Here is a 27,317-nt window from a genome sequence, read left to right as displayed (position 1 = left end):
GAATACCAACAATAACAATAGGTTCCCTCCTACCGGAGGAACCTAATAAGGTATAATTCTTACCTGTCTTGCTTGTTCCAACATTGTATCCATAGAGGAACTTGACTCTGAAAGTATGGTGTCAAAATTATTCTAAATAAGACTTTATTTAGATAATCAAAAAAACATGATCATGAAACTATAATAAAGTAAACAAAAAATAAAAATGTGTGTGCTGCTTAGATATTCTCTTCTGTGTGTGTCCTGCAGTGAGCTCTGAAATGGCCAGCCTGTCTAAAGGTTTTATCACAGAAGTCACAGCAGTCAGGGCTTCTCTCCAGTGTGGATCCTGCTGTGAACTGTGTAACTGCTAGCATGGCTAAAGGTTTTACTACAGAGGCCACAGCTGTAGGGCTTCTCTCCAGTGTGGATCCTGCTGTGAACTGTGTAACTGCTAGCATGGCTAAAGGTTTTACTACAGAGGTCACAGCTGTAGGGCCTTTCTCCAGTGTGGATTCTGCGGTGAACTGTGTAACTGCTAGCATGGCTAAAGGTTTTACTACAGAGGTCACAGCTGTAGGGCTTCTCTCCAGTGTTGATCCTGCTGTGAACTGTGTAACTGCTAGCATGGCTAAAGGTTTTACTACAGAGGTCACAGCTGTAGGGCTTATCTCCAGTGTGGATCCTACGGTGAACTGTTAAATTCCAAGCCTGTCGGATTCTGCGGTGAACTGTGTAATGCTAGCATGGCTAAAGGTTTTACCACAGAGTTCACAGCTGTAGGGCTTTTCTCCTGTGTGGATCCTGCGGTGATCTGTGTAACTGCTAGCACGACTAAAGGTTGTACCACAGAGGTCACAGCTGGCTTTTCTCCTGTGTGGATTCTGCGGTGAACTGTTAATTTCCCAACTTGTCTAAAGGTTTTACCACAGAGGTCACAGCTGTAGGGCTTCTGTCATGTGTGGATCCTGCAGTGATGGTGGTGTTGGTGGCAAATAAAAATGACTGTTATTTAAAAGGTGTTTGAGGTGAAAATTCCCCCACAAAAACGTTAAAAATAAATTTGGAAGCTTCAATAACGTGAATCTCTGCAAAATCTGAGTCTGGATGATGACGTTTAATGTATAAAGAGTTGATGAAGTTCTACGTGTGATATAGATGCATTTTCTGCCGATAGAAATGAATGGGAGGAATTCGCGTATAAACTGCACACAAAACAGCTATTTGGCGTATATATGGCACGCAAAATAGATAGATGTAAACTTGTGTCATAGATACGCAAAAGTATGAGACTGAGTTGGTATTATACAACAGAACACAGCCAATCCAACGCTCCCTATCTCATTCGCCACAGGTGTATCTAATCACCAATTATCTACAGTTATTCCTGGCCTGTGACAGGTACGATTTTGGGGGGCAAGTCTTGCCTCATAAATTCATTCAGAGCTTGGACACTCAATGGTTCTCTACAAGGGCGTAGGATGTACTTTGACATTGGGGGGACATATTGACCCGATATCTTCTGTGTCACGCTTTCAAAATAAAGGTTCCAAATGTACCGTTTTTTTCCCTGCGGTATCTAGGCTCATTTTCGTGTGGGACGCATGCTGCATTTTCCAGTATTGAGGGGGACACGTCCCCCCCAGTTCCTACGCCAATGGTTCTCTAAAAAGAGAGACCTCTAAAAGAGAGAATCATTAATGAGTTGTGCATCTCAACACTTCAGTTGCCAAACAAAAAAAAAATGATGTTACATTGTACAACATTGTATCCATGAAGGAACTTGACTCTGAAAGTATGGTGTAAAAATGAAGACTTTAATTAGATAATCAATAAAAACATGACCATGAAACTAAAACACTATGACATAGTAAACAACAATACAAAATAAGGTATAATTCTTGCCTCTCTTGCTTGTTCTGGTTCTTGATCATCTGCTATACTTTCTATGTGCACTATCTGGTGTATTTAGCGTGACATCCAGTGAATGACATATAAAGTCCTCAGACAGGTATTTCCAAAGCATAGACAAGAAAGTCTTCAATATGTCATTTGTTGGACATAAATAGTCAGTGTGTGCTTCTAGATCTTCTCTCCAGTGTGGATCCTGCAGTGAGCTCTGAAACTGTTAGCCTGGCTAAAGGTTTTATCACAGATGTCACAGCTGTAGGGCTTCTCTCCAGTGTGGATTCTGCGGTGAGATGTTAAATCCCCATTCTGTCTAAAGGTTTTGCCACATAGGTCACAGCTGTAGGGCTTCTCTCCAGTGTGGATTCTGCGGTGAACCGTGAAACTGCCAGCCTGGCTAAAGGTTTTACCACAGAAGTCACAGCTGTAGGGCTTCTCTCCAGTGTGGATTCTGCGGTGAACTGTTAAATCTCCAGCCTGTCTAAAGATTTTATCACAGAGGTCACATCTGTAGGGCGTCTCTCCAGTGTGGATCCTACTATGTGTTCTGAATTGGCAAGCCTGGCTAAAGGTTTTACCACAGAGATCACAACTGTAGGGCTTCTCTCCAGTGTGGATTCTGCGGTGAGATGTTAAATCCCCAGCCTGTCTAAAGGTTTTATCACAGAGGTCACAGCTGTAGGGCTTCTCTCCAGTGTGGATTCTGTGGTGAACTGTTAAATCCCCAGTCTGTCTAAAAGTTTTACCACAGAGGTCACAGCTGTAGGGCTTCTCTCCAGTGTGGATTCTGCGGTGAACTGTTAATTTCCCAACTTGTCTAAAGGTTTTACCACAGAGGTCACAGCTGTAGGGCTTCTCTCCAGTGTGGATCCTGCTATGAAATCTGAAATTGTCAGCGCGGCTAAAGGTTTTACCACAGAGGTCACAGCTGTAGGGCTTCTCTCCTGTGTGGATCCTGCAGTGAGCTGTCAAAGCACTAGCATGCCTAAAGGTTTGACCACAGTGGTCACAGCTGTAGGGCTTCTCTTCAGTGTGGATCCTGCTATGAGCTCTGAAATGCCCAGCCTGACTAAAGGTTTTACCACAAAGGTCACAGCTGTAGGGCTTCTCTCCTGTGTGGATCCTCATGTGCTGCTTGAGGCTACTGGATGAGGAAAGGCTCTTCCCACATGTGTCACAGTTATGTGTCTCCATAACTCAGCTCTCTCTTGGTTCTCTGTCTGGTCTTTCTGGATCCTGGATGTAGTCTCTGGATGCTTGTTTCTCTCTGGTTACTGCTGTTTCTGGTTGAGTCTCTCTCTGGTTGAGTCTCTGTAGTCTCTCTGGAGCCTTAAGGTGTCCTCTCTGTCTAGTATCCGCCCATATTCAAATATGATTGTCCAGTAGGGGATCTGCAGCTTTCACATATAAATGACATCTAATGTCTGTCATAATGGGCCATTTTGCATATGTAATGTTGATCATTTGGTGAAAGATGTATGTTTCACAGGTTTATTTTTACTGGAGAAACACAAAACACTGTGACAAAACTTATTTGGCATACAACTCTTCTTTATAGTAATTTGGTTTTCTTCAAAAATTATAGGTTATATGATTAGACATGGTACAAAAGAGACACATGTTCGTTTTACATAGCAAATAAAACCACAGAGACATATCAGTCTGTGTTTGTATTCCATTTATGCCATTATCTTCATTTATCTTTTTCATCCTGCATATTTACTTATCATTGATCTGTTGGTCTAAGATGATTCATATTACATGTTCCAATGAAGGTGATTTTTTTTGTGACCACTAAGTCCAGGTTTGCGAAATACTATTTATATACAGAACCTTAAGGTTCCTACATTTATCATCCAGTAAGAGAGGGCCTCTCCAAAACCAGACGCCCAACACACACAGGCTGGGATCTTTTTGCATTTACCAACTATTATGAAGATTGACTCACAAAAATACTGACCATCCTCAGATATTTACTCAATAAAAAAAAACAATAGTCATGTCACTGTGTTCTGTTTATGAAGCTGGATGAACGAAGGTAAAGTCATACCCTTCAGAAGGTGAGTCAGGCTTCTCTGTGTGAATGTATATTCAACATGAAGAATGATAACATGTCTCGATGTCATGTTCTGGTATACATGCCTCTAAGGCCAACACAAAACCCCTCTTCTAGAACATTTTAAATTGCTGCGACGAGACGTGTATCACTGAAAACGATCTATTCCACTCGTTATATGGGAGTAGTGTGGTTGCGTGCATTACCACAGTCTACCACTAGATGGCAGCGGTAGCCTGTGCTGCACTACTCGGTAGTAAATCAAGACAGCCACAGACTATTTAGTTTTTGGTCTGATGCTACACTCATCAGTCCTATCGTGATGGGTCCGCGACTTAATGTGTGATTATGCAACAGATGCCCATGTAGGCCTACTCACTGACAACTCATTGAGAATCTATTCTGTGCTGTGAATTATATTCATAGGCAACACACACACCAATTTACATTGTAAGTCTACATTGTGATCCTCGAGGCTCCAGGTGTGCGCCAGCCGCCAGACCGTTATGTAAATCTGACTTTTGAGGTAAAGGGTCAACAACAATATGGCTCATCGATGGCTAATTTTCCTGGCAGGACTAGCTGTCTCACGAAATGTAACTATAATGACTTGAACAAACATATTGCAGTCATTCAAGGAATTCTGTGTGAAAGCAATTACAAAAGTATCCACAGTTTAATTCACAGACTTGTGTTAAGTGTGTGCTAAGAGTTTTGTGATTTCAGTACGAACAAATGTGCTAAACCAATTGTAATTCTTTGTTGTTCCTTGCCAGTTTTGCTAATCTGTTTTCGATAGGTCACCGATTTCGGTACAACACCTGTATTGTTTGCAGTCTCAGGCAAGGGCAAAGATTACAAAATTCAAACGACAAACAACCGCCACAGATGATTTTACTTTATTTTCAATTTGACCAAAGACCACAATGTTTTATTCTCCATCATTCAAAGTATTTTGCCTCTACATAAATGAACCTCATCGTAGATTAAAATTACAATTCGAAATATGTATTCCTTTTAAGATGAATCTATTGCTATTGCTTATTACCTGATGTCCAGTGTCATTGGCTCAGGCACTCACTACACCAGCATAACAGGGCTTAAGGGGTGCATTGACGCTGAACGAACTTCATGGGTGCGTTTGTTGGGGGCAAGTCTTGCCTCATAAGATCATTCACAGCTGGGACACAATGATTCTCTCTAAAAGAGAAAATCATTAATGAGTTGTGTATCTCAACACTTCAGTTGCCACACTTAACAAAAAATGATATTACATTGTACAACATTGTATCCATGAAGGAACTTGACTCTGAAAGTATGGTGTAAAAATGAAGACTTTAATTAGATAATCAATAAAAACATGACCATGAAACTAAAACACTATGACATAGTAAACAACAATACAAAATAAGGTATAATTCTTGCCTGTCTTGCTTGTTCCAACATTGTATCCATAGAGGAACTTGACTCTGAATGTATGGTGTCAAAATGATTCTAAATAAGACTTTATTTAGATAAAAAAAAAATGTGTGTGCTGCTTAGATATTCTCTTCTGTGTGTGTCCTGCAGTGAGCTCTGAAATGGCCAGCCTGTCTAAAGGTTTTATCACAGAAGTCACAGCAGTCAGGGCTTCTCTCCAGTGTGGATCCTGCTGTGAACTGTGTAACTGCCAGCATGGCTAAAGGTTTTACCACAGAGGTCACAGCTGTAGGGCTTCTCTGAATCCTGATGGGACCCCTGCACTGTCTGCACTGGGGGGCTTCTCCCCGGCTCCAAACCTTTTGAGGGCAACCTTTTATTCTTCATTCAACCTTTATTTAACAAGGAAAACCTGTTGAGACATAATCCCTTTTTCAAGGAGACCTGAAGAGCGATATTCAAAAGTTACATTGACCACATGTATGACAGTACGCACCTACTTACATTTAGCAGACGCTCTTATCCAGAGCGACTTACAGTAAGTACAGGGACATTCCCCCCGAGGCAAGTAGGGTGAAGTGCCTTGCCCAAGGACACAACGTCATTTGGCACGGCTGGGAATCGAACTGGCAACCTTCAGATTACTAGCCCGACTCCCTCACCGCTCAGCCACCTGACTCCCTGTTATAACTGCAGCCTTGTCCACTACCAGAGGATAACTCATCACGCGTGCGTTTGTGTGTGTTCTCCCAGGTTCTCCTAATGTTGTGAAGTCAGAGGAGAAGTCCCCCAAACCCCCAGAAGGTTCCTTTAAATTCATACCCTTCAGGAGGTGATTCAGGCTTCTCTCTGTGTGAACGTAAATGCAACATGAAGAATGATAACATGTCTTGATTTCATTTTCTGGTATACATGCCTCTGAGGCCGACACAAGACCCCTCTTCTAGAACATTTTAAGGTGCTGCGACGGGACGTGTATCATCACTGCATTTCGTGGCCTTGGGTGGGGATTTCATTAACAATTTATTCCACACATGACATGGTACATTACCACAGTCTACCACTAGATAGCAGCGGTAGCCTGTACAGATGTGCAACAGATGCTCATGTACTCACTCTCAACTCATCGAGAATGTCTTCTGTGCTTTGAATTATATTCATAGGCAACACTCACACACCAATTCTTATTGTAAGTTGACATTGTGATCCTTGCAGGTGTGCGCCAGCCGCCAGACCGTTGTAATTCTGACTTTGGAGGTAAAGGGTCAACAACAATACAGATCCTCGATTGCTAATTTTCCTGGCAGGACTACGCTGTCTCACTCTACAGTGATTGTAAAAGTCATGCACAAACATTCAACTGTAACCCAAGCTATCTGCCATGATGATGTCATCATGGACCCCCATTGTGACATCATCAAACATAGGCAGGAGGAAGAAACAGAAATCCTTCTCACTGAAACTGTCAATCAATGGTCCAATAGTACAATAAGTCAAATGAAGTACCAATAAGGGTAATTAAAATGGCAAATGTCTTGCTCTAAATGTATAATGTAATATTTTGTATTCATTGAGATTTCTATTTAACAATTTTTGCAAATTAGAAAGGATCAACCCAAAATCATTATTGTTGTATACTTTTCAAAAGTCTGATATGTAAATAAAAACATGCTTCAAAATATCTGCTGTTTCACCTTTATTATTGTTATTATTATTATTATTATTATTGTTACTACTACTACTACTACTACTACTACTACTACTATTACAACTATTACTACTATTACTACTACTACTACTACTACTATTACTACTACTACTACTACTACTACTACTACTACTACTACAACACAACTTCTATAAAGGTTCTTCACAGAGCTTCAAAAAGTTCTTCAATGTGAAGGGGTTCTTCTAAGAACATTTTCTTGAAGTTTCCTCAAAGCACCATAAGAGGTTCCTCCACAGTTTCAAATTGAGGAACCTTCAAAGGTTCCTCAAGGTTCTTGTTCTTTCAACAATTGTTGAAAGTTGGTAAGTGTGCCAGTGATCCAAATGACTGAGCAAAGGTGTAGACGTTTAACTTTCTTGTTTGGAAGGGTTAGCAGAAAAAAAAACATTGCTGACATGGTGATGACAGAAAGGAGGGCAGTCCCTGATGCTTGTCAGGGTTGGTGTTACCGTAGATGGAAAGTCTCTCTTATCAGTGGAAATGAAAGGCCCTCTTTATCTTCTCGAAGAAGCCACGTTTTGGCAAAGACTCCATTTCCAGTTTTCTTTTTTCTGACTTTTTCTCTTCCTTTTCTTTCTTCTTCATTTCCTTTCTTTGCTCTTCTGCTAACCTTTGCATCTCTTTCCTTTCTAGATCTTTCATTTTGCGTCTCTCATTCTCCAGCTTTGTTTGAATCTCCATGTTTCTTTTTTCTGCCTGCTCCAGCTGCTTCCTCTGTTTCTTCTCCATCTTCTCCTGCGCCAGCTTTTCTGCTTTCTTCTGCTTTTCTATGAACTCCCTCTCTTTCTTTGCTGCTTTCCCCTCCTCAGCCTTTATCTCATTCTCAATTTTTGTCAATATGTCACTGTTGGAACTCTCCCCAACAGATGCCTCCAGTACTTTCATCTTTGCCAATCCACTCTCTAATCCTTCCTCCTGGTTGGCCAAGGGGTGGGTGTAGATTCGAGTGTCCTTAGGAAGAGGTGTGCAGGTGGGATGCTTGACCCCGTGGGGGTGCCTGGCCTGAGCTTCCAGGGGCTTGGTGGTGGTGAGGCCCAAGTATGCTCCATCTTTACCCAGTGGCAGGGGTGTGGGGGTTGGGGAGACTGGCTGATGGATGGGGGACATTGATGGAAGTTTGATATCTTCTGTCTGTGTTGGAGACAAGAAAATAGTTAGCACTGTAATGGAATACCCAACAAAAAAGGACATTTTCTGAAGTAAAAAACAAATGACATGTTGGCATATAGTCTTACCTCCTCAAGCAGTTCATCCAACATCTTCAACTCCTCCAAGATGGTAGGAGACTTAAGCACCTGTGTGTGAGGTGTCTCCTGCAGATCTTCAAGTTTCTTCTTGGAGGAGTTGAGCTCCTGCTCTTTCTGTCTCTGCTCTGCCTCCCACAGCTCTCGCTCCTTCTGCCTCCACTCTCTCCACCTCTCCTGCCTCTGCATGTCCAGACTGTCTTCTGCCAGCCTTTTCTCTGCCTCCCTTAGCTCTGCCAGCCTCTTTTCAGGCGGCTTCTGTAAGGCATTTTTCAGGTTTACCCACCTTTTAATTATAAACCTCGTTTCAGCATCCTTCTTTGCTGCCTGCATCTTCCGGGCCCATCTCTGTTCAGCCAGTATCTGTGGCCCGCTTTTTACCACCGGTGTCCGTTCTTTCTTTTTCTTATCCATCCGCTTCTTTTCTGGAAATACGCTCATGTTCTCTGTTCTGTTTGGAATGGAAAGTGACTGCAGTGTTGACATCAACTTTTATAGTTATTTTACTCATTATGACCAACAGATATGACACATTAGAAATGACACATTGCTTTGTGACATCATAGCTATTGTGACAAAATTCTGACTCGCCCGCTGGACATTTCATTCTCTGATGTTTTTCTAACATAGGGCTATTTCATGGCAAAAACATGGCGCATGTATCTTCAAGTAAGAAAATGACTTGGTTTACGGCATGTCCTGGAGTGCCCCAAAGGTTGATTTGTAATAAACAGCACAATATTCTCTAAAGCAAAATAACTGTGTAAATAGTAATTTTCTACAATATATTGCCGACATGCATCATTTTCTGGTCTTGTCACCTGAAGCTTGATAAAAAAAGGCTGGGCCTAATTAGCAATAATCTGAAACCAAAGCAACCGTAAAACCTAAAGCAGAGTAACGGAAAAGTTGAAACTTTGCTGAATTCTAATCAGAAAAGTTGCCTGACAAGAAGTAACGCAAATTACAAAAACTAAGACACCTATCATCATATATACCGAAGGATGATTTCAACTTCTGGAACTTATTTTAAATATCGACTCAATAATAAATCGATTTTTGAGCACAACTCCTAAATATGTAGCATAAATAACAAGAGCACATGAAAAAGGTACTTACGGATTCAGAGTAGCATTCTGCTTGTAAAAGTGTCAGTACAGATCGAGGTAGAAATCTAGAAAGGTCTTGCACAAACATTCAACTGTAACCCAAGCTATCTGCTATGATGATGTCATCATGGACCCCCATTGTGACATCATCAAACATAGGCAGGAGGAAGAAACAGAAATCTTTCTCACTGAAACTGTCAATCAATGGTCCAATAGTACAGTATAATAATTACCAATACTACTACTACTACTAATACCAAGCTGTTTTGGCTAAATCTCTCAGCAGTAAATACAGTGAACCTGTCAACCGGCATGATAACAGCTGATAGGAGTCACTTTAAATCTTAAACATTGATGGTTGTGGCTTCAAAATAGCTGATGTGTATCTGTGCAAAACCCTTGTGAACTTGGAGAGCCCCACCCGTCATCATTTAAATTAAAAAGCTGAATACAAAAATACACAAATGATACAGAAAACACTAGAAATGACTATTTTACTGCCCTGCTGTAATAAGAACATACTCTAAGTCAGTATTCCTCAACCCTGGTTCTCGGGACTCACTGTCCTGCCAGTTTCCCTGCTCCAACACACCCGATTCTAATGAATGGGTGTTATGAAGCTCAGGAGAAGCCTGATAACAAACATTCATTTAAATCAGGTGTGTTTGACCAGGGAACATCTAAAACATGCTAGACATGGGTCCCAAGCACCATCCCAATCATGGGAAACTTGCTGCCCTAAAAGCCCATTCAATAAAATACAGACAAACACAAGCACACACACACACAGAGAGAAGTTCCTGGCATTGAGATAGACTAGTATATCTTCTGGTTTCATCCTATGAGTCAACAGCTCTGGGACACTTAATGATTCTCTAAAAAGAGAGAACTCTAAAAGAAAGAATCATTAATGAGTTGTGTATCTCAACACTTCAGTTGCCAAACTTAACATACAATGATATAACATTGTACAACATTGTATCCATAGAGGAATTTGACTCTGAAAGTATGGTGTCAAAATGAAGTCTTTAATTAGATAATCAATGACAACACAATCATGAAACAATAAACACTATAATATAGTAAACATCCATTAAAAAAGTAAGGTATTAATTATGCCTGTCTTGCTTGTTCTGGTTCTTGATCTTCTGCTGTACTTTCTATGTGCACAATCTGGTGTATTTACAGTTAGGTCCATAAATATTTGGACATTGACACAATTTTCATCATTTTGGCTCTGTATACCACCACAATGGATTTGAAATGAAACAATCAAGATGTGCTTTAAGTGCAGACTTTCAGCTTTAATTTCAGGGTATTTACATCCAAATCAGGTGAACGGTGTAGGAATTACAACACATTTTATATGTGCCCCCCCCCACAATAACAACATGAGCATGAAACAATGAACACTATAATAAAGTAAACAACAATACAAAATAAGGTATAATTCTTGACTGTCTTGCTTGTTCTGGTTATTGATCTTCTACATGTGCTGTCCTAGTAGGTGCAGGCAAGTAGTTCTTCCAGCTGTGGGTCATAAAGAAGTTCTCTCAGGAGGTGATTTCTGGGAAAACTTCACCCACTAGGTTTTTCTATCATAGATGTGCAAGAAACTCTTCAATAGGTCATTTGTTTGACATAAATAGTCAATGTGGGCTGCTTAGGGTTTCTCTTTAGTGTGGGACATGCTGTGACGTCTGAGATTGTTAGCGTTGCTAAAGGTTTTACCACAGAGGTCACAGCTGTAGGGCTTCTCTCCAGTGTGGATCCTACTGTGGACTCTGAAATTGCAAGCCTGGCTAAAGGTTTTATCACAGAGGTCACAGCTGTAAGGCTTCTCTCCTGTGTGGATCCTGCAGTGAGCTGTCAAACCACTAGCATACCTAAAGGTTTTACCACAGAGGTCACAGCTGTAGGGCTTCTCTCCAGTGTGGATCCTACTGTGGACTCTGAAATTGCAAGCCTGGCTAAACAGAGGAGAAGATCTAAGCAGCACACTGACTATTTATGTCAAACAAATGATCTATTGAAGAGTTTCTTGCATATCTATGATGGAAAAACCAAGGGGGTGAAGTTGTCCCAGCAGTCACCACTTGAGAGAACTTCTGTATGACCAACAGCTGAACGAACTACTGGCCTGCACCTACTGGGACAGCACATGCAGCAACACCAGATCTACAGTTCAACATGACAGGACACAGGGAAGATACACTACCCCTCTAACAATGGAGGGGAAGCTGTGTCAGACTGGGGAAAATCTTGGTAAACACTGGCTGACACCTTTCAGTTGTGAAGCACACATTTGTAATTAAGAAACCCATCAAGGTGCTCAATATTAATTTCTGGTTGACCTCTGTTTATCTCTGCAGCCCTTTATAGTTTCATGATCGTGTTTTCATTGATTATCTCATTAAAGTCTTCATTTTGACACCATACTTTGAGTCAAATTCCTCTATGGATACAATGTTGTACTATGTAATATCATTTAATGTTAATTTTGGCAACTCAAGTGTTGAGATACACAACTCTTAAAAAATTCTCTCTTTTAAGCGGCAAGACTTGCCCCCCAAAAACGTACCCATCAAGTTTGTTCAGCGTCAATGCACCCCTTCAGCCCCGTTATGCTGGTGTCGTGCTCGAACCAAAGAAACTGGACATCGGGTAATAAGCGATATATAGGTTCTGCCACCTCCTCATAGAAGGAATAAATTACATTGCAAGGTTCATTTATGTAGAGGCAAAATAGCCTATATTGAATGATGGAGAATAAAACATTGTGGTCTTTGGTCAAATTGAAAATAAAGTAAAATCATCTGTGGCAGTTGTTTGTCGCTTGAATTCTGCAATCTCTGCCCTTGCCTGAGACTGCAAACATTACAGGTGTTGTACCGAAATCGTTGACCTATCAAAAACAAATTAGCAGTGTGGCAAGCAACAACAAAATATTACAATTGGTTTAGCACATTTGTTCGTACTGAAATCACAAAACACTTAGCACACACTTAACACAAGTCTGTGGATTAAACTGTGGATACTTTTTTCATTGCTTTCACACAGAATGCATCGAATGACTGCAATAGTTTTGTTAAAATCATTATAGTCCTGCCAGTAGAATAAGCTATCGAGGATCTGTATTGTTTTTGACCCTTTACCTCAAAATTCAGATTTACATAACGGTCTGGCGGCTGGCGCACACCTGCGAGGAACACAATGTAGACTTGACTTCCTTGAGGGTTTTGGTTGGTTGAAGGGCAGTTCTACGGGCGTATGTGAAGCCCTCTGTGACATTGCTTGTAAAAAAAGGGCTATACAAATAAATGTGATTTGAATTTGATGATCAGTCGTCCAATGCACACTGATCTTTATCCATTGTTGAAGACTACGGACGCACTTCTCTGTATTTACATTTGCAAGTAAAGAGACTGGATGGTTCTGAAACAAAAGGGTTTATTGTCCTATTTGCCAGATGATAGCCCGATAACAGGGCAGTTTACACCCTTCTCTCCTACCTCACTGGAAGATGAAGACTGGAACAGAGATGTGTTAAACATAGGGCCGGGCGGTAGGCCTATGTCCTCAAATTTACGTCATTGCGGTATAAATCTGTAGCACGGATGGTACCGGTAGGCTATATATCACGATATATACGTTTTTCGTAACATTTTTTGTCCATTCGTTTCAATAGACTGCAATCCGCACCGGCCATAATCTGCCACACTTGCATTCATTCCTCTGGGCCCACACTCCCCCTTCACAGCAGGGTCCCCCTGAAATACACACAAGCATCACATGAAAACATGAAGGAAACATTTGGCACAAAGCAAATAGGCACGTCATATTATATTCAGCTGGTTTCCTTTGATTTAGAAATCTTCTGGAAAAAATAATCTCCAATACTTTTGTTTATCTAGTGTATATCATTTTAAATGTATTTTGGGCACTGTCAGGACACAGTAGGATATGTGAATACAAACGGGGTATTTCTAGAATCACACAAGCACAATTCATCTTGGGAATTACATGTATTTATTTACCCATAAAACAGACCACATATAATGTATTTAATAATACTGTTTGATTAGGAATATGTTTGTTAGTGAAAGGGTTATCCTATAAGGATTGAAGAATGCTGACAGAACTGTGATCAATGGTTCAGAGATGAGTGTCTTGGGGGGCTTCAGTTTGTGTATATTTGTCAGTTAAAATGAGAGCAGGACGTTATCTGAACTTTTGGTACAAGTCTAAGTTTGGGGAAAGGGAAGTGTGCTGTGAAGCATGTAACATAAAATACACTCAGGATTCTGCTTTGTGAAGGTTGTATTTATGTCAGTCATGTTGAGAGATCAGCTGAGTGAATGCACCAAGTACAGACTACATTACAGTGACACTAGAATGCGCTAGTCCAGCTGTTACTCTGCTGCTCTGAGGAAAAGCCCCAAGAAAGAGGATTAGGGTTAGATAACCCTTCACAGGTAATTGTGGTTATTATGTCCACCCGTAATCTCTAATAGTCTTTCACAAATTATGTGAATGTTTTCATTTTCCTCATCCACAGCCTAAAGTCAATTCAAACATCATCAGTCACCTAACATTATACTTGATTTCTCCCTTCGAGAAATAACATGCGTTCACCATAATAATTCCTACCTAAATAAATACTTTTGACATTTACAGTAAAATATAAAGCAATCCTGTCCTTTCAACAGTTCAACCATATTTACATACAACAGAAAATAATGCTAAAACCTACAGGAAAATATTTAAAGACTGCAATTTCAGTCTTACTCCATGTTATGTAGCATATTACGAAGTGTACTGAAGTATGTGTGTGTGTGATTACATAGGTTGTGTGTCATAGGTCTGAAGATTCAGACACGTATGAAACAGTATGGGGAGTTTAATAAGGAGGATTTCTTTTATTAAAGATGGGTGAACAACTGAAAAAAGCTTAATTAATCGGTGAGATGACTGAAAGCTAAATGACTTACTGACCACAGCCCTCTCGGTAACAGTTCTTACTAAAATAAAATCAGAATGTCAATTGATACATAAAACTCTTCATAATTATGAATTGACGATACTGAGTTAAGTACTATTACACACATTAAGATAGTAAAAGAAAATATTTAAAAAGAGCATTTGGTGGGTACACCATGTTCATGTCCGACAAAGCAGGGGGAGTGAGGTGACATAGAATAATAATAGTAAAACTATAAAATATCCCCTGTAGATTTTCTGTAGATGCTCAAAAAGGAAAACCTTTTTATGCAGAGACAGCTACTGTTCAGCGTTAAAGTAACTGTAGATGACTAATTAATACTTGTTGATAGTTAGTTCAGAATCTGCTGTTTATAACATCTGCAAATGTGAGTCATGTTGACACTAAATAGTTCCAAGTTCCTCTATGGATGCAATGTTGTACAATGTAATATCATTTTTTGTTAACTTTGAAGTGTTGAGATACACAACTCATTAATGATTTTCTCTTTTAGAGAGAATCATTGTGTCCCAGCTGTGAATGATCTTATGAGGCAAGACTTGCCCCCAACAAACGTGGGGGCAAACGTCTATAATGTATACTATTTACAGCCACCCATGCAGCCCCGCTAGTGAACCTTCCCATGTTTTATGACGCTGTTTTGTGTGTCTGTGTGTCAGTGAGGCTCCCAAGGAGGCCCCAGTGAGGAAGTACCTGCCCTCTCTGGAGAAGACTGATGAGCAGAAGAAAGATGAGGTGCATTCATCTACCCTGAGTCTGTGTGTTCTTTATGATTGGTTTAAGCATTTTGGTGACCTTTTGATTTTTTACTGCTTTGTGTGTGTGTTCCAGTTGCTGAGCGCCATGGTGGCGAAGCTGGGGAACATGGACGACCCTCTTCCACAGGAGTCCTTCCAGGGTGTGGACGATGACGAGTGGGTAAGTGATGCCGCCACTTAGTATTCTTTAGATATTCCATTTCAGGGTGGGTTTCCCACATGGTTTTATTTTGTATCAAAGATTAAAGATTAAGACTTATTTAGTAGACATGCACGTGCACACTTCTTGTCCTAATCTTGTTTTCTCTCCTTCGTAGGACGACTAGTGTGTGTGTGTCTGTTGCCTTGTGGACCAATCAGGGTGCCAGCATCTGCCTGGGCGTGGCAGGAGGATGCCATTCTTGTGTGCCAACCTACAGCTGTGAACATCATTAATGAGTTGTGTATCTCAACACTTCAGTTGCCAAAAAATGATATTACATTGTACAACATTATATCCATAGAGGAACTTGACTATGAAAGTATGGTGTCAAAATGAAGACTTTAATTAGATAATCAATAACAACATGAGCATGAAACAATGAACACTATAATAAAGTAAACAACAATACAAAATAAGGTATAATTCTTGACTGTCTTGCTTGTTCTGGTTATTGATCTTCTACATGTGCTGTCCTAGTAGGTGCAGGCAAGTAGTTCTTCCAGCTGTGGGTCATAAAGAAGTTCTCTCAGGAGGTGATTTCTGGGAAAACTTCACCCACTAGGTTTTTCTATCATAGATGTGCAAGAAACTCTTCAATAGGTCATTTGTTTGACATAAATAGTCAATGTGGGCTGCTTAGGGTTTCTCTTTAGTGTGGGACATGCTGTGACGTCTGAGATTGTTAGCGTTGCTAAAGGTTTTACCACAGAGGTCACAGCTGTAGGGCTTCTCTCCAGTGTGGATCCTACTGTGGACTCTGAAATTGCAAGCCTGGCTAAAGGTTTTATCACAGAGGTCACAGCTGTAAGGCTTCTCTCCTGTGTGGATCCTGCAGTGAGCTGTCAAACCACTAGCATACCTAAAGGTTTTACCACAGAGGTCACAGCTGTAGGGCTTCTCTCCAGTGTGGATCCTACTGTGGACTCTGAAATTTCAAGCCTGGCTAAACAGAGGAGAAGATCTAAGCAGCACACTGACTATTTATGTCAAACAAATGATCTATTGAAGAGTTTCTTGCATATCTATGATGGAAAAACCAAGGGGGTGAAGTTGTCCCAGCAGTCACCACTTGAGAGAACTTCTGTATGACCAACAGCTGAACGAACTACTGGCCTGCACCTACTGGGACAGCACATGCAGCAACACCAGATCTACAGTTCAACATGACAGGACACAGGGAAGATACACTACCCCTCTAACAATGGAGGGGAAGCTGTGTCAGACTGGGGAAAATCTTGGTAAACACTGGCAGCCCTTTATAGTTTCATGATCGTGTTTTCATTGATTATCTCATTAAAGTCTTCATTTTGACACCATACTTTGAGTCAAATTCCTCTATGGATACAATGTTGTACTATGTAATATCATTTAATGTTAATTTTGGCAACTCAAGTGTTGAGATACACAACTCTTAAAAAATTCTCTCTTTTAAGCGGCAAGACTTGCCCCCCAAAAACGTACCCATCAAGTTTGTTCAGCGTCAATGCACCCCTTCAGCCCCGTTATGCTGGTGTCGTGCTCGAACCAAAGAAACTGGACATCGGGTAATAAGCGATATATAGGTTCTGCCACCTCCTCATAGAAGGAATAAATTACATTGCAAGGTTCATTTATGTAGAGGCAAAATAGCCTATATTGAATGATGGAGAATAAAACATTGTGGTCTTTGGTCAAATTGAAAATAAAGTAAAATCATCTGTGGCAGTTGTTTGTCGCTTGAATTCTGCAATCTCTGCCCTTGCCTGAGACTGCAAACATTACAGGTGTTGTACCGAAATCGTTGACCTATCAAAAACAAATTAGCAGTGTGGCAAGCAACAACAAAATATTACAATTGGTTTAGCACATTTGTTCGTACTGAAATCACAAAACACTTAGCACACACTTAACACAAGTCTGTGGATTAAACTGTGGATACTTTTTTCATTGCTTTCACACAGAATGCATCGAATGACTGCAATAGTTTTGTTAAAATCATTATAGTCCTGCCAGTAGAATAAGCTATCGAGGATCTGTATTGTTTTTGACCCTTTACCTCAAAATTCAGATTTACATAACGGTCTGGCAGCTGGCGCACACCTGCGAGGAACACAATGTAGACTTGACTTCCTTGAGGGTTTTGGTTGGTTGAAGGGCAGTTCTACGGGCGTATGTGAAGCCCTCTGTGACATTGCTTGTAAAAAAGGGCTATACAAATAAATGTGATTTGAATTTGATGATCAGTCGTCCAATGCACACTGATCTTTATCCATTGTTGAAGACTACGGACGCACTTCTCTGTATTTACATTTGCAAGTAAAGAGACTGGATGGTTCTGAAACAAAAGGGTTTATTGTCCTATTTGCCAGATGATAGCCCGATAACAGGGCAGTTTACACCCTTCTCTCCTACCTCACTGGAAGATGAAGACTGGAACAGAGATGTGTTAAACATAGGGCCGGGCGGTAGGCCTATGTCCTCAAATTTACGTCATTGCGGTATAAATCTGTAGCACGGATGGTACCGGTAGGCTATATATCACGATATATACGTTTTTCGTAACATTTTTTGTCCATTCGTTTCAATAGACTGCAATCCGCACCGGCCATAATCTGCCACACTTGCATTCATTCACTCCCACACTCCCCCTTCACAGCAGGGTCCCCCTGAAATACACACAAGCATCACATGAAAACATGAAGGAAACATTTGGCACAAAGCAAATAGGCACGTCATATTATATTCAGCTGGTTTCCTTTGATTTAGAAATCTTCTGGAAAAAATAATCTCCAATACTTTTGTTTATCTAGTGTATATCATTTTAAATGTATTTTGGGCACTGTCAGGACACAGTAGGATATGTGAATACAAACGGGGTATTTCTAGAATCACACAAGCACAATTCATCTTGGGAATTACATGTATTTATTTACCCATAAAACAGACCACATATAATGTATTTAATAATACTGTTTGATTAGGAATATGTTTGTTAGTGAAAGGGTTATCCTATAAGGATTGAAGAATGCTGACAGAACTGTGATCAATGGTTCAGAGATGAGTGTCTTGGGGGGCTTCAGTTTGTGTATATTTGTCAGTTAAAATGAGAGCAGGACGTTATCTGAACTTTTGGTACAAGTCTAAGTTTGGGGAAAGGGAAGTGTGCTGTGAAGCATGTAACATAAAATACACTCAGGATTCTGCTTTGTGAAGGTTGTATTTATGTCAGTCATGTTGAGAGATCAGCTGAGTGAGTGCACCAAGTACAGACTACATTACAGTGACACTAGAATGCGCTAGTCCAGCTGTTACTCTGCTGCTCTGAGGAAAAGCCCCAAGAAAGAGGATTAGGGTTAGATAACCCTTCACAGGTAATTGTGGTTATTATGTCCACCCGTAATCTCTAATAGTCTTTCACAAATTATGTGAATGTTTTCATTTTCCTCATCCACAGCCTAAAGTCAATTCAAACATCATCAGTCACCTAACATTATACTTGATTTCTCCCTTCGAGAAATAACATGCGTTCACCATAATAATTCCTACCTAAATAAATACTTTTGACATTTACAGTAAAATATAAAGCAATCCTGTCCTTTCAACAGTTCAACCATATTTACATACAACAGAAAATAATGCTAAAACCTACAGGAAAATATTTAAAGACTGCAATTTCAGTCTTACTCCATGTTATGTAGCATATTACGAAGTGTACTGAAGTATGTGTGTGTGTGATTACATAGGTTGTGTGTCATAGGTCTGAAGATTCAGACACGTATGAAACAGTATGGGGAGTTTAATAAGGAGGATTTCTTTTATTAAAGATGGGTGAACAACTGAAAAAAGCTTAATTAATCGGTGAGATGACTGAAAGCTAAATGACTTACTGACCACAGCCCTCTCGGTAACAGTTCTTACTAAAATAAAATCAGAATGTCAATTGATACATAAAACTCTTCATAATTATGAATTGACGATACTGAGTTAAGTACTATTACACACATTAAGATAGTAAAAGAAAATATTTAAAAAGAGCATTTGGTGGGTACACCATGTTCATGTCCGACAAAGCAGGGGGAGTGAGGTGACATAGAATAATAATAGTAAAACTATAAAATATCCCCAGTAGATTTTCTGTAGATGCTCAAAAAGGAAAACCTTTTTATGCAGAGACAGCTACTGTTCAGCGTTAAAGTAACTTTAGATGACTAATTAATACTTGTTGATAGTTAGTTCAGAATCTGCTGTATATAACATCTGCAAATGTGAGTCATGTTGACACTAAATAGTTCCAAGTTCCTCTATGGATGCAATGTTGTACAATGTAATATCATTTTTTGTTAACTTTGAAGTGTTGAGATACACAACTCATTAATGATTTTCTCTTTTAGAGAGAATCATTGTGTCCCAGCTGTGAATGATCTTATGAGGCAAGACTTGCCCCCAACAAACGTACCCATGAAGTTCGTTCAGCGTCAATGCACCCCTTCAGCCCTGTTATGCTGGTGTAGTGAGTGCCTGAGCCAAGGACACTGGACATCACGTAATAAACAATAGCAATAGATTCATCATAAAAGGAATAAATATTTCGAATTGTAATTTTAATCTACGTTGACATTGCGAGGTTCATTTATGTATAGGCAAAATACATTGAATGATGGAGAATAAAACATTGTGGTCTTTGGTCAAATTGAAAATAAAGTAAAATCATCTGTGGCAGTTGTTTGTCGCTTGAATTCTGTAATCTTTGCCCTTGCCTGAGACTGCAAACAATAGCGTAGTCCACAGCGTAGTCCTGCCAGGAAAATTAGCTATCGATGAGCCATATGGTTGTTGACCCTTTACCTCAAAAGTCAGATTTACATAACGGTCTGGCGGCTGGCGCACACCTGCGAGGATCACAAAGTAGATTTACAATGTAAATTGATGTGTGAGTGTTGCCTATGAATATAATTCACAGCACAGAATAGATTCTCAATGAGTTGTCAGTGAGTAGGCCTACATGAGCATCTGTTGCATAATCACACATTAAGTCGGGGACCCATCACGATAGGACTGATGAGTGGAGCATCAGACCAAAAACAAAATAGTCTGTGGTTGTCTTGATTTACTACCGAGTGGTGCACACAGGCTACCGCTGCCATCTAGTGGTAGACTGTGGTAATACACGCAACCACACTACTCCCATATAACGAGTGGAATATATCGTTTTCAGTGATACACGTCTCGCCGCAGCAATTTAAAATGTTCTAGAAGAGGGGTTTTGTGTTGGCCTCAGAGGCATGTATACCAGACATGACATCGAGAAATGTTATCATTCTTCATGTTGAATTTACATTCACACAGAGAAGCCTGACTCACCTTCTGAAGGGTATGACTTTACCTTCGTTCATCCAGCTTCATAGATTTTTTTTTATTGAGTAAAAATCTGAGGATGGGCAGTATTTTTGTGAGTCAATCTTCATAATAGTTGGTAAATGCAAAAAGAGCCCAGTCTGTGTGTGTTGGGCGTCTGGTTTTTAAAGACAGGTCCTCTCTTACTGGATGATGAATGTAAGAACCTTAACGTTCATTATATAAATAGTATTTCGCAAACCTGGATTTTGTGTTCACAAAAATATTCACCTTTATTGGAACATTTCATATGAATCATCTTAGACCAAAAGATCAATGATCAGTAAATATGCAGGATGAAAAAGATAAATTAAGATAATCAAATGGAAGGAATACAAACACAGACCAAATTACTATAAAGAAGAGTTGTTTGCCAAAGACGTTTTGTCACAGTGTTTTGTGTTTCTCCAGTAAAAATAAACCTGAAAAACATACACCTCTCACCAAATGATCAAGTGGCCCATTATGACAGACAAAATTCATATGTGAAAGCTGTAGATCTCCTACTGGCCAATCATACTTGAATATGGGCGGAGTCTAGACAGAGGAGACACCTTAAGGCTCCAGAGAGACTACAGAGAGACTCAACCAGAGAGACTGCAGAGAGAGACTCAACCAGGGAGATCACAGAGACTCAACAAGAGAGAGACTCAACCAGAAACAGCAGTAACCAGAGAGCTTCCAGAGACTACATCCAGGATCCAGAAAGACCAGACAGAGAACCAAGAGAGAGCTGAGTTATGGAGACACATCACTGTGACACATGTGGGAAGAGCCTTTCCTCATCCAGTAGCCTCAAGCAGCACATGAGGATCCACACAGGAGAGAAGCCCTACAGCTGTGACCTTTGTGGTAAAACCTTTAGTCAGGCTGGGCATTTCAGAGCTCATAGCAGGATCCACACTGGAGAGAAGCCCTACAGCTGTGACCTCTGTGGTCAAACCTTTAGCCGGGCTGACAATTTCAGAGCTCACTGCAGGATCCACACTGGAGAGAAGCCCTACAGCTGTGACCTCTGTGGTCAAACCTTTAGACGGGCTGACAATTTCAGAGCTCATAGCAGGATCCACACTGATCCACACTACTTTATTATAGTTTCATGATCATGTTTTTTTGATTATCTAAATAAAGTCTTATTTAGAATCATTTTGACACCATACTTTCAGAGCCAAGTTCCTCTATGGATACAATGTTGTACAATGTAATATACATGTACATGTAAATGTACAATGTAATATCATTTTTTGTTAAGTTGGGCAACTGAAGTGTTGAGATACACAACTCATTAATGATTTTCTCTTTTAGAGAGAATCATTGAGTGTGCAGCTGTGAATGATTTTATGAGGCAAGACTTGCCCCCAACAAACGCACCCATGAAGTTCGTTCAGCGTCAATGCACCCCTTCAGCCCTGTTATGCTGGTGTAGTGGGTGCCTGAGCCAAGGACACTGGACATTGCGAGGTTCATTTATGTAGAGGCAAAATACATTGAATGATGGAGAATAAAACATTGTGGTATTTGGTCAAATTGAAAATAAAGTAAAATCATCAGTGGCAGTTGTTTGTCGTTTGAATTCTGTAATATTTGCCCTTGCCTGAGACTGCAAACAATACAGGTGTTGTACCGAAATCGGTGACCTATCGAAAACAGATTAGCAAAACTGGCAAGCAACAACAAAGAATTACAATTGGTTTAGCACATTTGTTTGTACTGAAATCACAAAACTCTTATCACACACTTAACACAAGTCTGTGAATTAAACTGTGGATACTTTTTTCATTGCTTTCACACAGAATGCCTTGAATGACTGCAATATATTTGTTAAAATCCTTATAGTTACATTTCGTGAGACAGCTAGTCCTGCCAGGAAAATTAGCTATCGATGAGCCATATTGTTGTTGACCCTTTATCTCAAAAGTCAGATTTACATAACGGTCTGGCGGCTGGCGCACACCTGCGAGGATCACAATGTAGACTTACAATGTAAATTGGTGTGTGAGTGTTGCCTATGAATATAATTCACAGCACAGAATAGATTCTCAATGAGTTGTCAGTGAGTAGGCCTACATGAGCATCTGTTGCATAATCACACATTAAGTCGCGGACCCATCACGATAGGACTGATGAGTGTAGCATCAGACCAAAAACAAAATACCATAAAACAATATATCACAGCGAGTACAAAAATGTAAGTCAGTTACCACTAACCACAAGAGCAAAAAGTCTCTAAGCAAGAGTCATTGTGATCCTTGAGGAAACTAACATCGGGTCAAGCGAACCATTCCTAAGTACCGTTGTACTCCCGGAACAAGTGCGTCTTGAGCCTTTTCTTGAAGGTGGAGAGACAGTCTGTGTCGTTATGTTATTGTTGTTATGTTTTAGTCAAAATAAGATGATTGGTAGGCCTATCATTTGAAACTTTCTTTAGTTTTGTAATGTTTTCTTAGCCTACCTCAATTCTGACTTGTTTGTAAGTTAGAATCTTGCAGTCTCAATAAACAGTGGATCAGAGACATTTTTCGTTTCTATATTCTGTTTATGTAATGTATTTGTGAGTGTAGCCTACACAATTTAGATAAAAATAACTTCTCAGACTTCTCAGCTATGAAGAAGAGTTGTATGCCAAATAAGTTTTGTCACAGTGTTGTGTCTCTCCAGTAAAAATAAACCTGAAAAACAAACACCTCTCACCAAATGATCAACATTACGTATGCAAAATGGCCCATTATGACAGACATTAGATTTCATTTATATGTGAAAGCTGCAGATCCCCTACTGGACAATCATATTTGTATATGGGCGGAGACTAGACAGAGGAGACACCTTAAGGCTCCAGAGAGACTACAGGGAGACTCAACCAGAGAGACTGCAGAGAGACACTCGACCAGAGAGACTACTGAGACTCAACCAGAGAGAGACTCAACCAGAAACAGCAGTAACCAGAGAGAAACAAGCTTCCAGAGACTACATCCAGGATCCAGAAAGACCAGACAGAGAACCAAGAGAGAGCTGAGTTATGGAGACACATCAATGTGACACATGTGGGAAGAGCCTTTCCTCATCCAGTAGCCTCAAGCAGCACATGAGGATCCACACAGGAGAGAAGCCCTACAGCTGTGACCTTTGTGGTAAAACCTTTAGACAAGTTGGGAAATTAACAGTTCACTGCAGAATCCACACTGGAGAGAAGCCCTACAGCTGTGACCTCTGTGGTAAAACCTTTAGGCATGCTAGTGCTTTGACAGCTCACTGCAGGATCCACACAGGAGAGAAGCCCTACAGCTGTGACATCTGTGGTAAAACCTTTAGACAGACTTGGGAATTAACAGTTCACTGCAGAATCCACACTGGAGAGAAGCCCTACAGCCAGGGGCGGTTTTAGGCACGGGCGGACCGGGCAGCCGCCCGGGGCGGCATTTTTTCATGTCACGTGGGGGGCGCACGAGCATAAAATAAATAAATAAAAATCTCTGCACCGCGAAGCGGTTTTCTCTTTTCTATCATTTCACTGTGTGGGGAATTGGCAAATTGGCGCCCCCTTCAGGCAGCTGCAGGCACCCCTGCTTGCTGAGAAGGTGCCGTGTACAGAAGCTGTGTGAAAAAAGGGGAGAGGGACAGACAGCTCATCTGACTGGGTCTCCCAAATGGAACGGACAATTCATAATATTATAAATATAGGCCTAAAGTTCCTGCACATTTTTGTTTTTTTGAATTGTGTGAAATGGCGAATTAAAAAAATGGGTATAGGCTAATTCTTACGTTGGTTAGCCTTTTTGCTATGATGCTTGCTATGCAACAACAATATTTCGGTTTTAACTCAACAAACACGAGATAACATTTCACCATAATAGTGTGCTTTGCAACAAAACTGTTACAAGTTAAGTTATTATTTATTTTCATTATTTAGGTTAGGCCCTGTAATTAGCCAACGGAATTTTCAAATCTGTAGGTAGTTTCAAAGACGAACATTTGCTATTTGCTACAACTATATTTCGTGACAAAGTATAGTTTAACGTCATAACTAAAAGTGTTCCTCCCTAAAAGTTATATTAATATATGTACACATTTACATTTGTATGTAAATGATTAAAAAATGACTAAAATGTATGTATATATTTTTTGTTGTGGACCTGAGGGGTACATTTTGGGTTGTTGGTTTCGGCCACTGGGTGGCGGTGTCGCGAACCAGATGTTCACGCGGTGCATCTTGGTCGTTCTTTCTTTTCTTTTTCGTCCGAGCATGAAAGCAGCACCTTTGGAAACTGCCGGAGTAGACCGTGTAAACATCTAGGTAAATGTTATAATACTGTTTAAAACATGTATGTTAAAAGGTTTGAATTATACCTGTTCGTCTTTAGCCGGGTGATGTTTTGTGTTTGTTATGTATTTTTGGATGGATGTCTATGGATTCGTATGTGGCGGCTAACGCCAGTGTTTCCGTGACTGTATATTTATATTGTTTTGTTTTCTTTGTCAGTGTTCCTAAGTCCACTGCCGTATTGTTTTGTATTATTTTTGTTTTGAATCATTTCTTGGGGTGTGATTTCTGCGTAACAGTTAATAAACGAACCCGGGAAAAGTAATTGTGTCCTGACTTGGTCTCAGTTCGGCAGGCTACAATTTTGGTACCAGGAGTGGGGTTTGTAAAGAGAATAATTTTTCTCTACAAATTGGCAATAGTGGCCTCAATTTCTTTTAAAAAATACGGCAGTGGTGAAGATTAGCAGGTGGTTTCCAGTGTTCCAGTCCCAACGGCCAGCCTGGTGTGGATAAATCGGTCCTGGAGGAACGCGTGGTGGGATTTCCAGCCGGTGCCTGCTGTGTGCATGTGAGGAACAGACTCGTCCGTATCGGCAACGTTCCACTCCAGACTTCAGCTGCATTGAAGAGGGTCCAGCGGTGCCATCAACTAGAGACTGCCTCCTTCATATCCTTGGTTTTCATAAATTTGGACTGAAAAGTGATAAGCAGTACAACCTATCAATATGTCTAGTGAATCTGGTGATGAAGAGGTTGTAACCAATGACAATGGGCAGTCAGTCCCAGTCTCAGGGGGAGCAGCTGGTAGAAGTACCGATCCTATGGAAGAAATTAACACATTACGTGATGAACTAAGTAGATTGCGTGACGAGACAAGAGCAGATAGGGTACATAGCAGTGCACCCACACATTATTTTGTCTACATTCCACGGGAACGTCAGGTCCAATTGTTTAGTGGAGTATGAGAAAGATGGGAAGACTGTGGAGGAGTTCATTGAGGAGGTAAAGAGTGTTTTAAGAACCAGGGGACAGTCCCGAGAAGGGCACTGTGATTACATACTCTCACTCCTCCGTGGCCCTGCATTAGAAGAGATGCGATTATGTATGGGAGATCAGTCAGTGGAGGCCAGTGAGCTCTATTTCTACTTAAGAAATGCCTTTGGGGAAAAACGTAGTGTTACAAAACTTCTACAGGCCTTTTATAACCGTAAGCAGGCAGATGGAGAAGACCTACGTGACTACTCCCATGCACTATCACAACTGTTGAAATCTGTTATGAAACAGTCCAGTGATGCTGTACTCAATGAGAAAGTTGTGCTGAGAGACCAGTTCATTGAGGGTTTGGGAGATGCAGCTCTTAGGCGGGAGCTCCGCAGGATGGTTAGAGATCGGCCAGAGGTCAGTATTCTAGATATTCGGGATGAAGCGCTCCTGTGGCAAGCGGAGGAGACTAGGTCTTACACTAGAGTTGCCAAGAGCCGGAAGGTTCAGTCAGATGTCAATGAAGCCCTGTGCTCTGGGGTCACAACAGAAAGGGAGCAGCGCACCATTTTAGATCAGGTTCAGAGAGCTGTTGCCCGTCAAGATAAACAGATCACAGAGTTAACTAAAACACTGTCAGAGTTGGCTGGGGCTTTGAAAGATTTGACTACAGGCAGTACATGTCGGACAGTCCCAGAGCCTAGACAACGAGCTAGACCCCAACCCAGATTCACACCAGATGGAAAGCCTATATGCTTTAAGTGTAACGGGGAGGGACATGTAGCAAGGACATGTCTCCGGTCACAGAGAGTTCAGGATGAGACACAAACCGAGTTCCCTGTAGTACAGGAAAACTAGCACCCTCGGTTGTGAGGAGCCAAACCAACCGAGGGGAAACAGTTGTCTCACAGAAAGACAGTCTGGACAGAAGTAGGATATTAGAAAGAGCAGTTGGGGAGTGTAGGACTGTGGAAGTAAAACTTAAGGGTGTTGTGACAACATGTCTTCTGGACACTGGCAGCCAGGTCAGTACAATGTCAGAGAGTTTCTTTAGAGAACACTTGTCAGGTAAAGACGAGGAAATTCATCCTACATTTGAGTGGTTAAAGATTACTGCCGCCAATGGGCTGAATATACCTTATGTGGGATATGTGGAGCTTGATGTTGAAGCTATGGGTCTGACTATCCCTGAGCGTGGGTTTCTAATAACTAAAGATGCATTTCACTCTGCCTCTGTGCCAGGTCTCATAGGCATGAACATTGTAAAAAAAATGCAAGGAGTTGGTGTGTACAGAGT

General features: G+C 40.7%; 2 protein-coding genes and 1 long non-coding RNA gene across 3 annotated transcripts in view; 2 read left to right on the top strand and 1 right to left on the bottom strand.

Moving 5' to 3' along the window:
- The window catches only part of LOC134038204 (zinc finger protein 721-like), a gene marked incomplete at its 3' end in the record, with an annotated part of 119,226 nt that extends 95,092 nt beyond the window's left edge, over nucleotides 1-24,134 (top strand). The window contains exons 10-11 of the mRNA XM_062483761.1: nucleotides 21,530-21,831; nucleotides 23,856-24,134. Of these exons, the coding sequence (XP_062339745.1) occupies nucleotides 21,530-21,831; nucleotides 23,856-24,134 (581 nt within the window). The remainder of the gene's footprint in view (nucleotides 1-21,529; nucleotides 21,832-23,855) is intronic.
- On the bottom strand, nucleotides 2,062-8,776 carry LOC134033969 (zinc finger protein ZFP2-like). Its single transcript, XM_062478259.1, has 4 exons — nucleotides 8,327-8,776; nucleotides 7,831-8,222; nucleotides 5,569-5,621; nucleotides 2,062-3,071 (listed from the first exon to the last, which is right to left on the bottom strand). The coding sequence occupies exons 1-4, from the start codon at nucleotides 8,774-8,776 to the stop codon at nucleotides 2,062-2,064; spliced, it is 1,905 nt and encodes a 634-aa protein (XP_062334243.1).
- On the top strand, nucleotides 15,148-15,628 carry LOC134035299 (uncharacterized). Its single transcript, XR_009932340.1, has 3 exons — nucleotides 15,148-15,181; nucleotides 15,278-15,364; nucleotides 15,522-15,628. It is a non-coding gene; the product is annotated as an uncharacterized LOC134035299 (long non-coding RNA).
- Nucleotides 24,135-27,317: the final 3,183 nt, after the last annotated feature.

The sequence above is a fragment of the Osmerus eperlanus genome, chromosome 2 (assembly GCF_963692335.1).
Source record: "Osmerus eperlanus chromosome 2, fOsmEpe2.1, whole genome shotgun sequence".
NCBI classification, from domain to species: domain Eukaryota; kingdom Metazoa; phylum Chordata; class Actinopteri; order Osmeriformes; family Osmeridae; genus Osmerus; species Osmerus eperlanus.
This window is presented reverse-complemented; position numbering and strand designations above follow the sequence as displayed.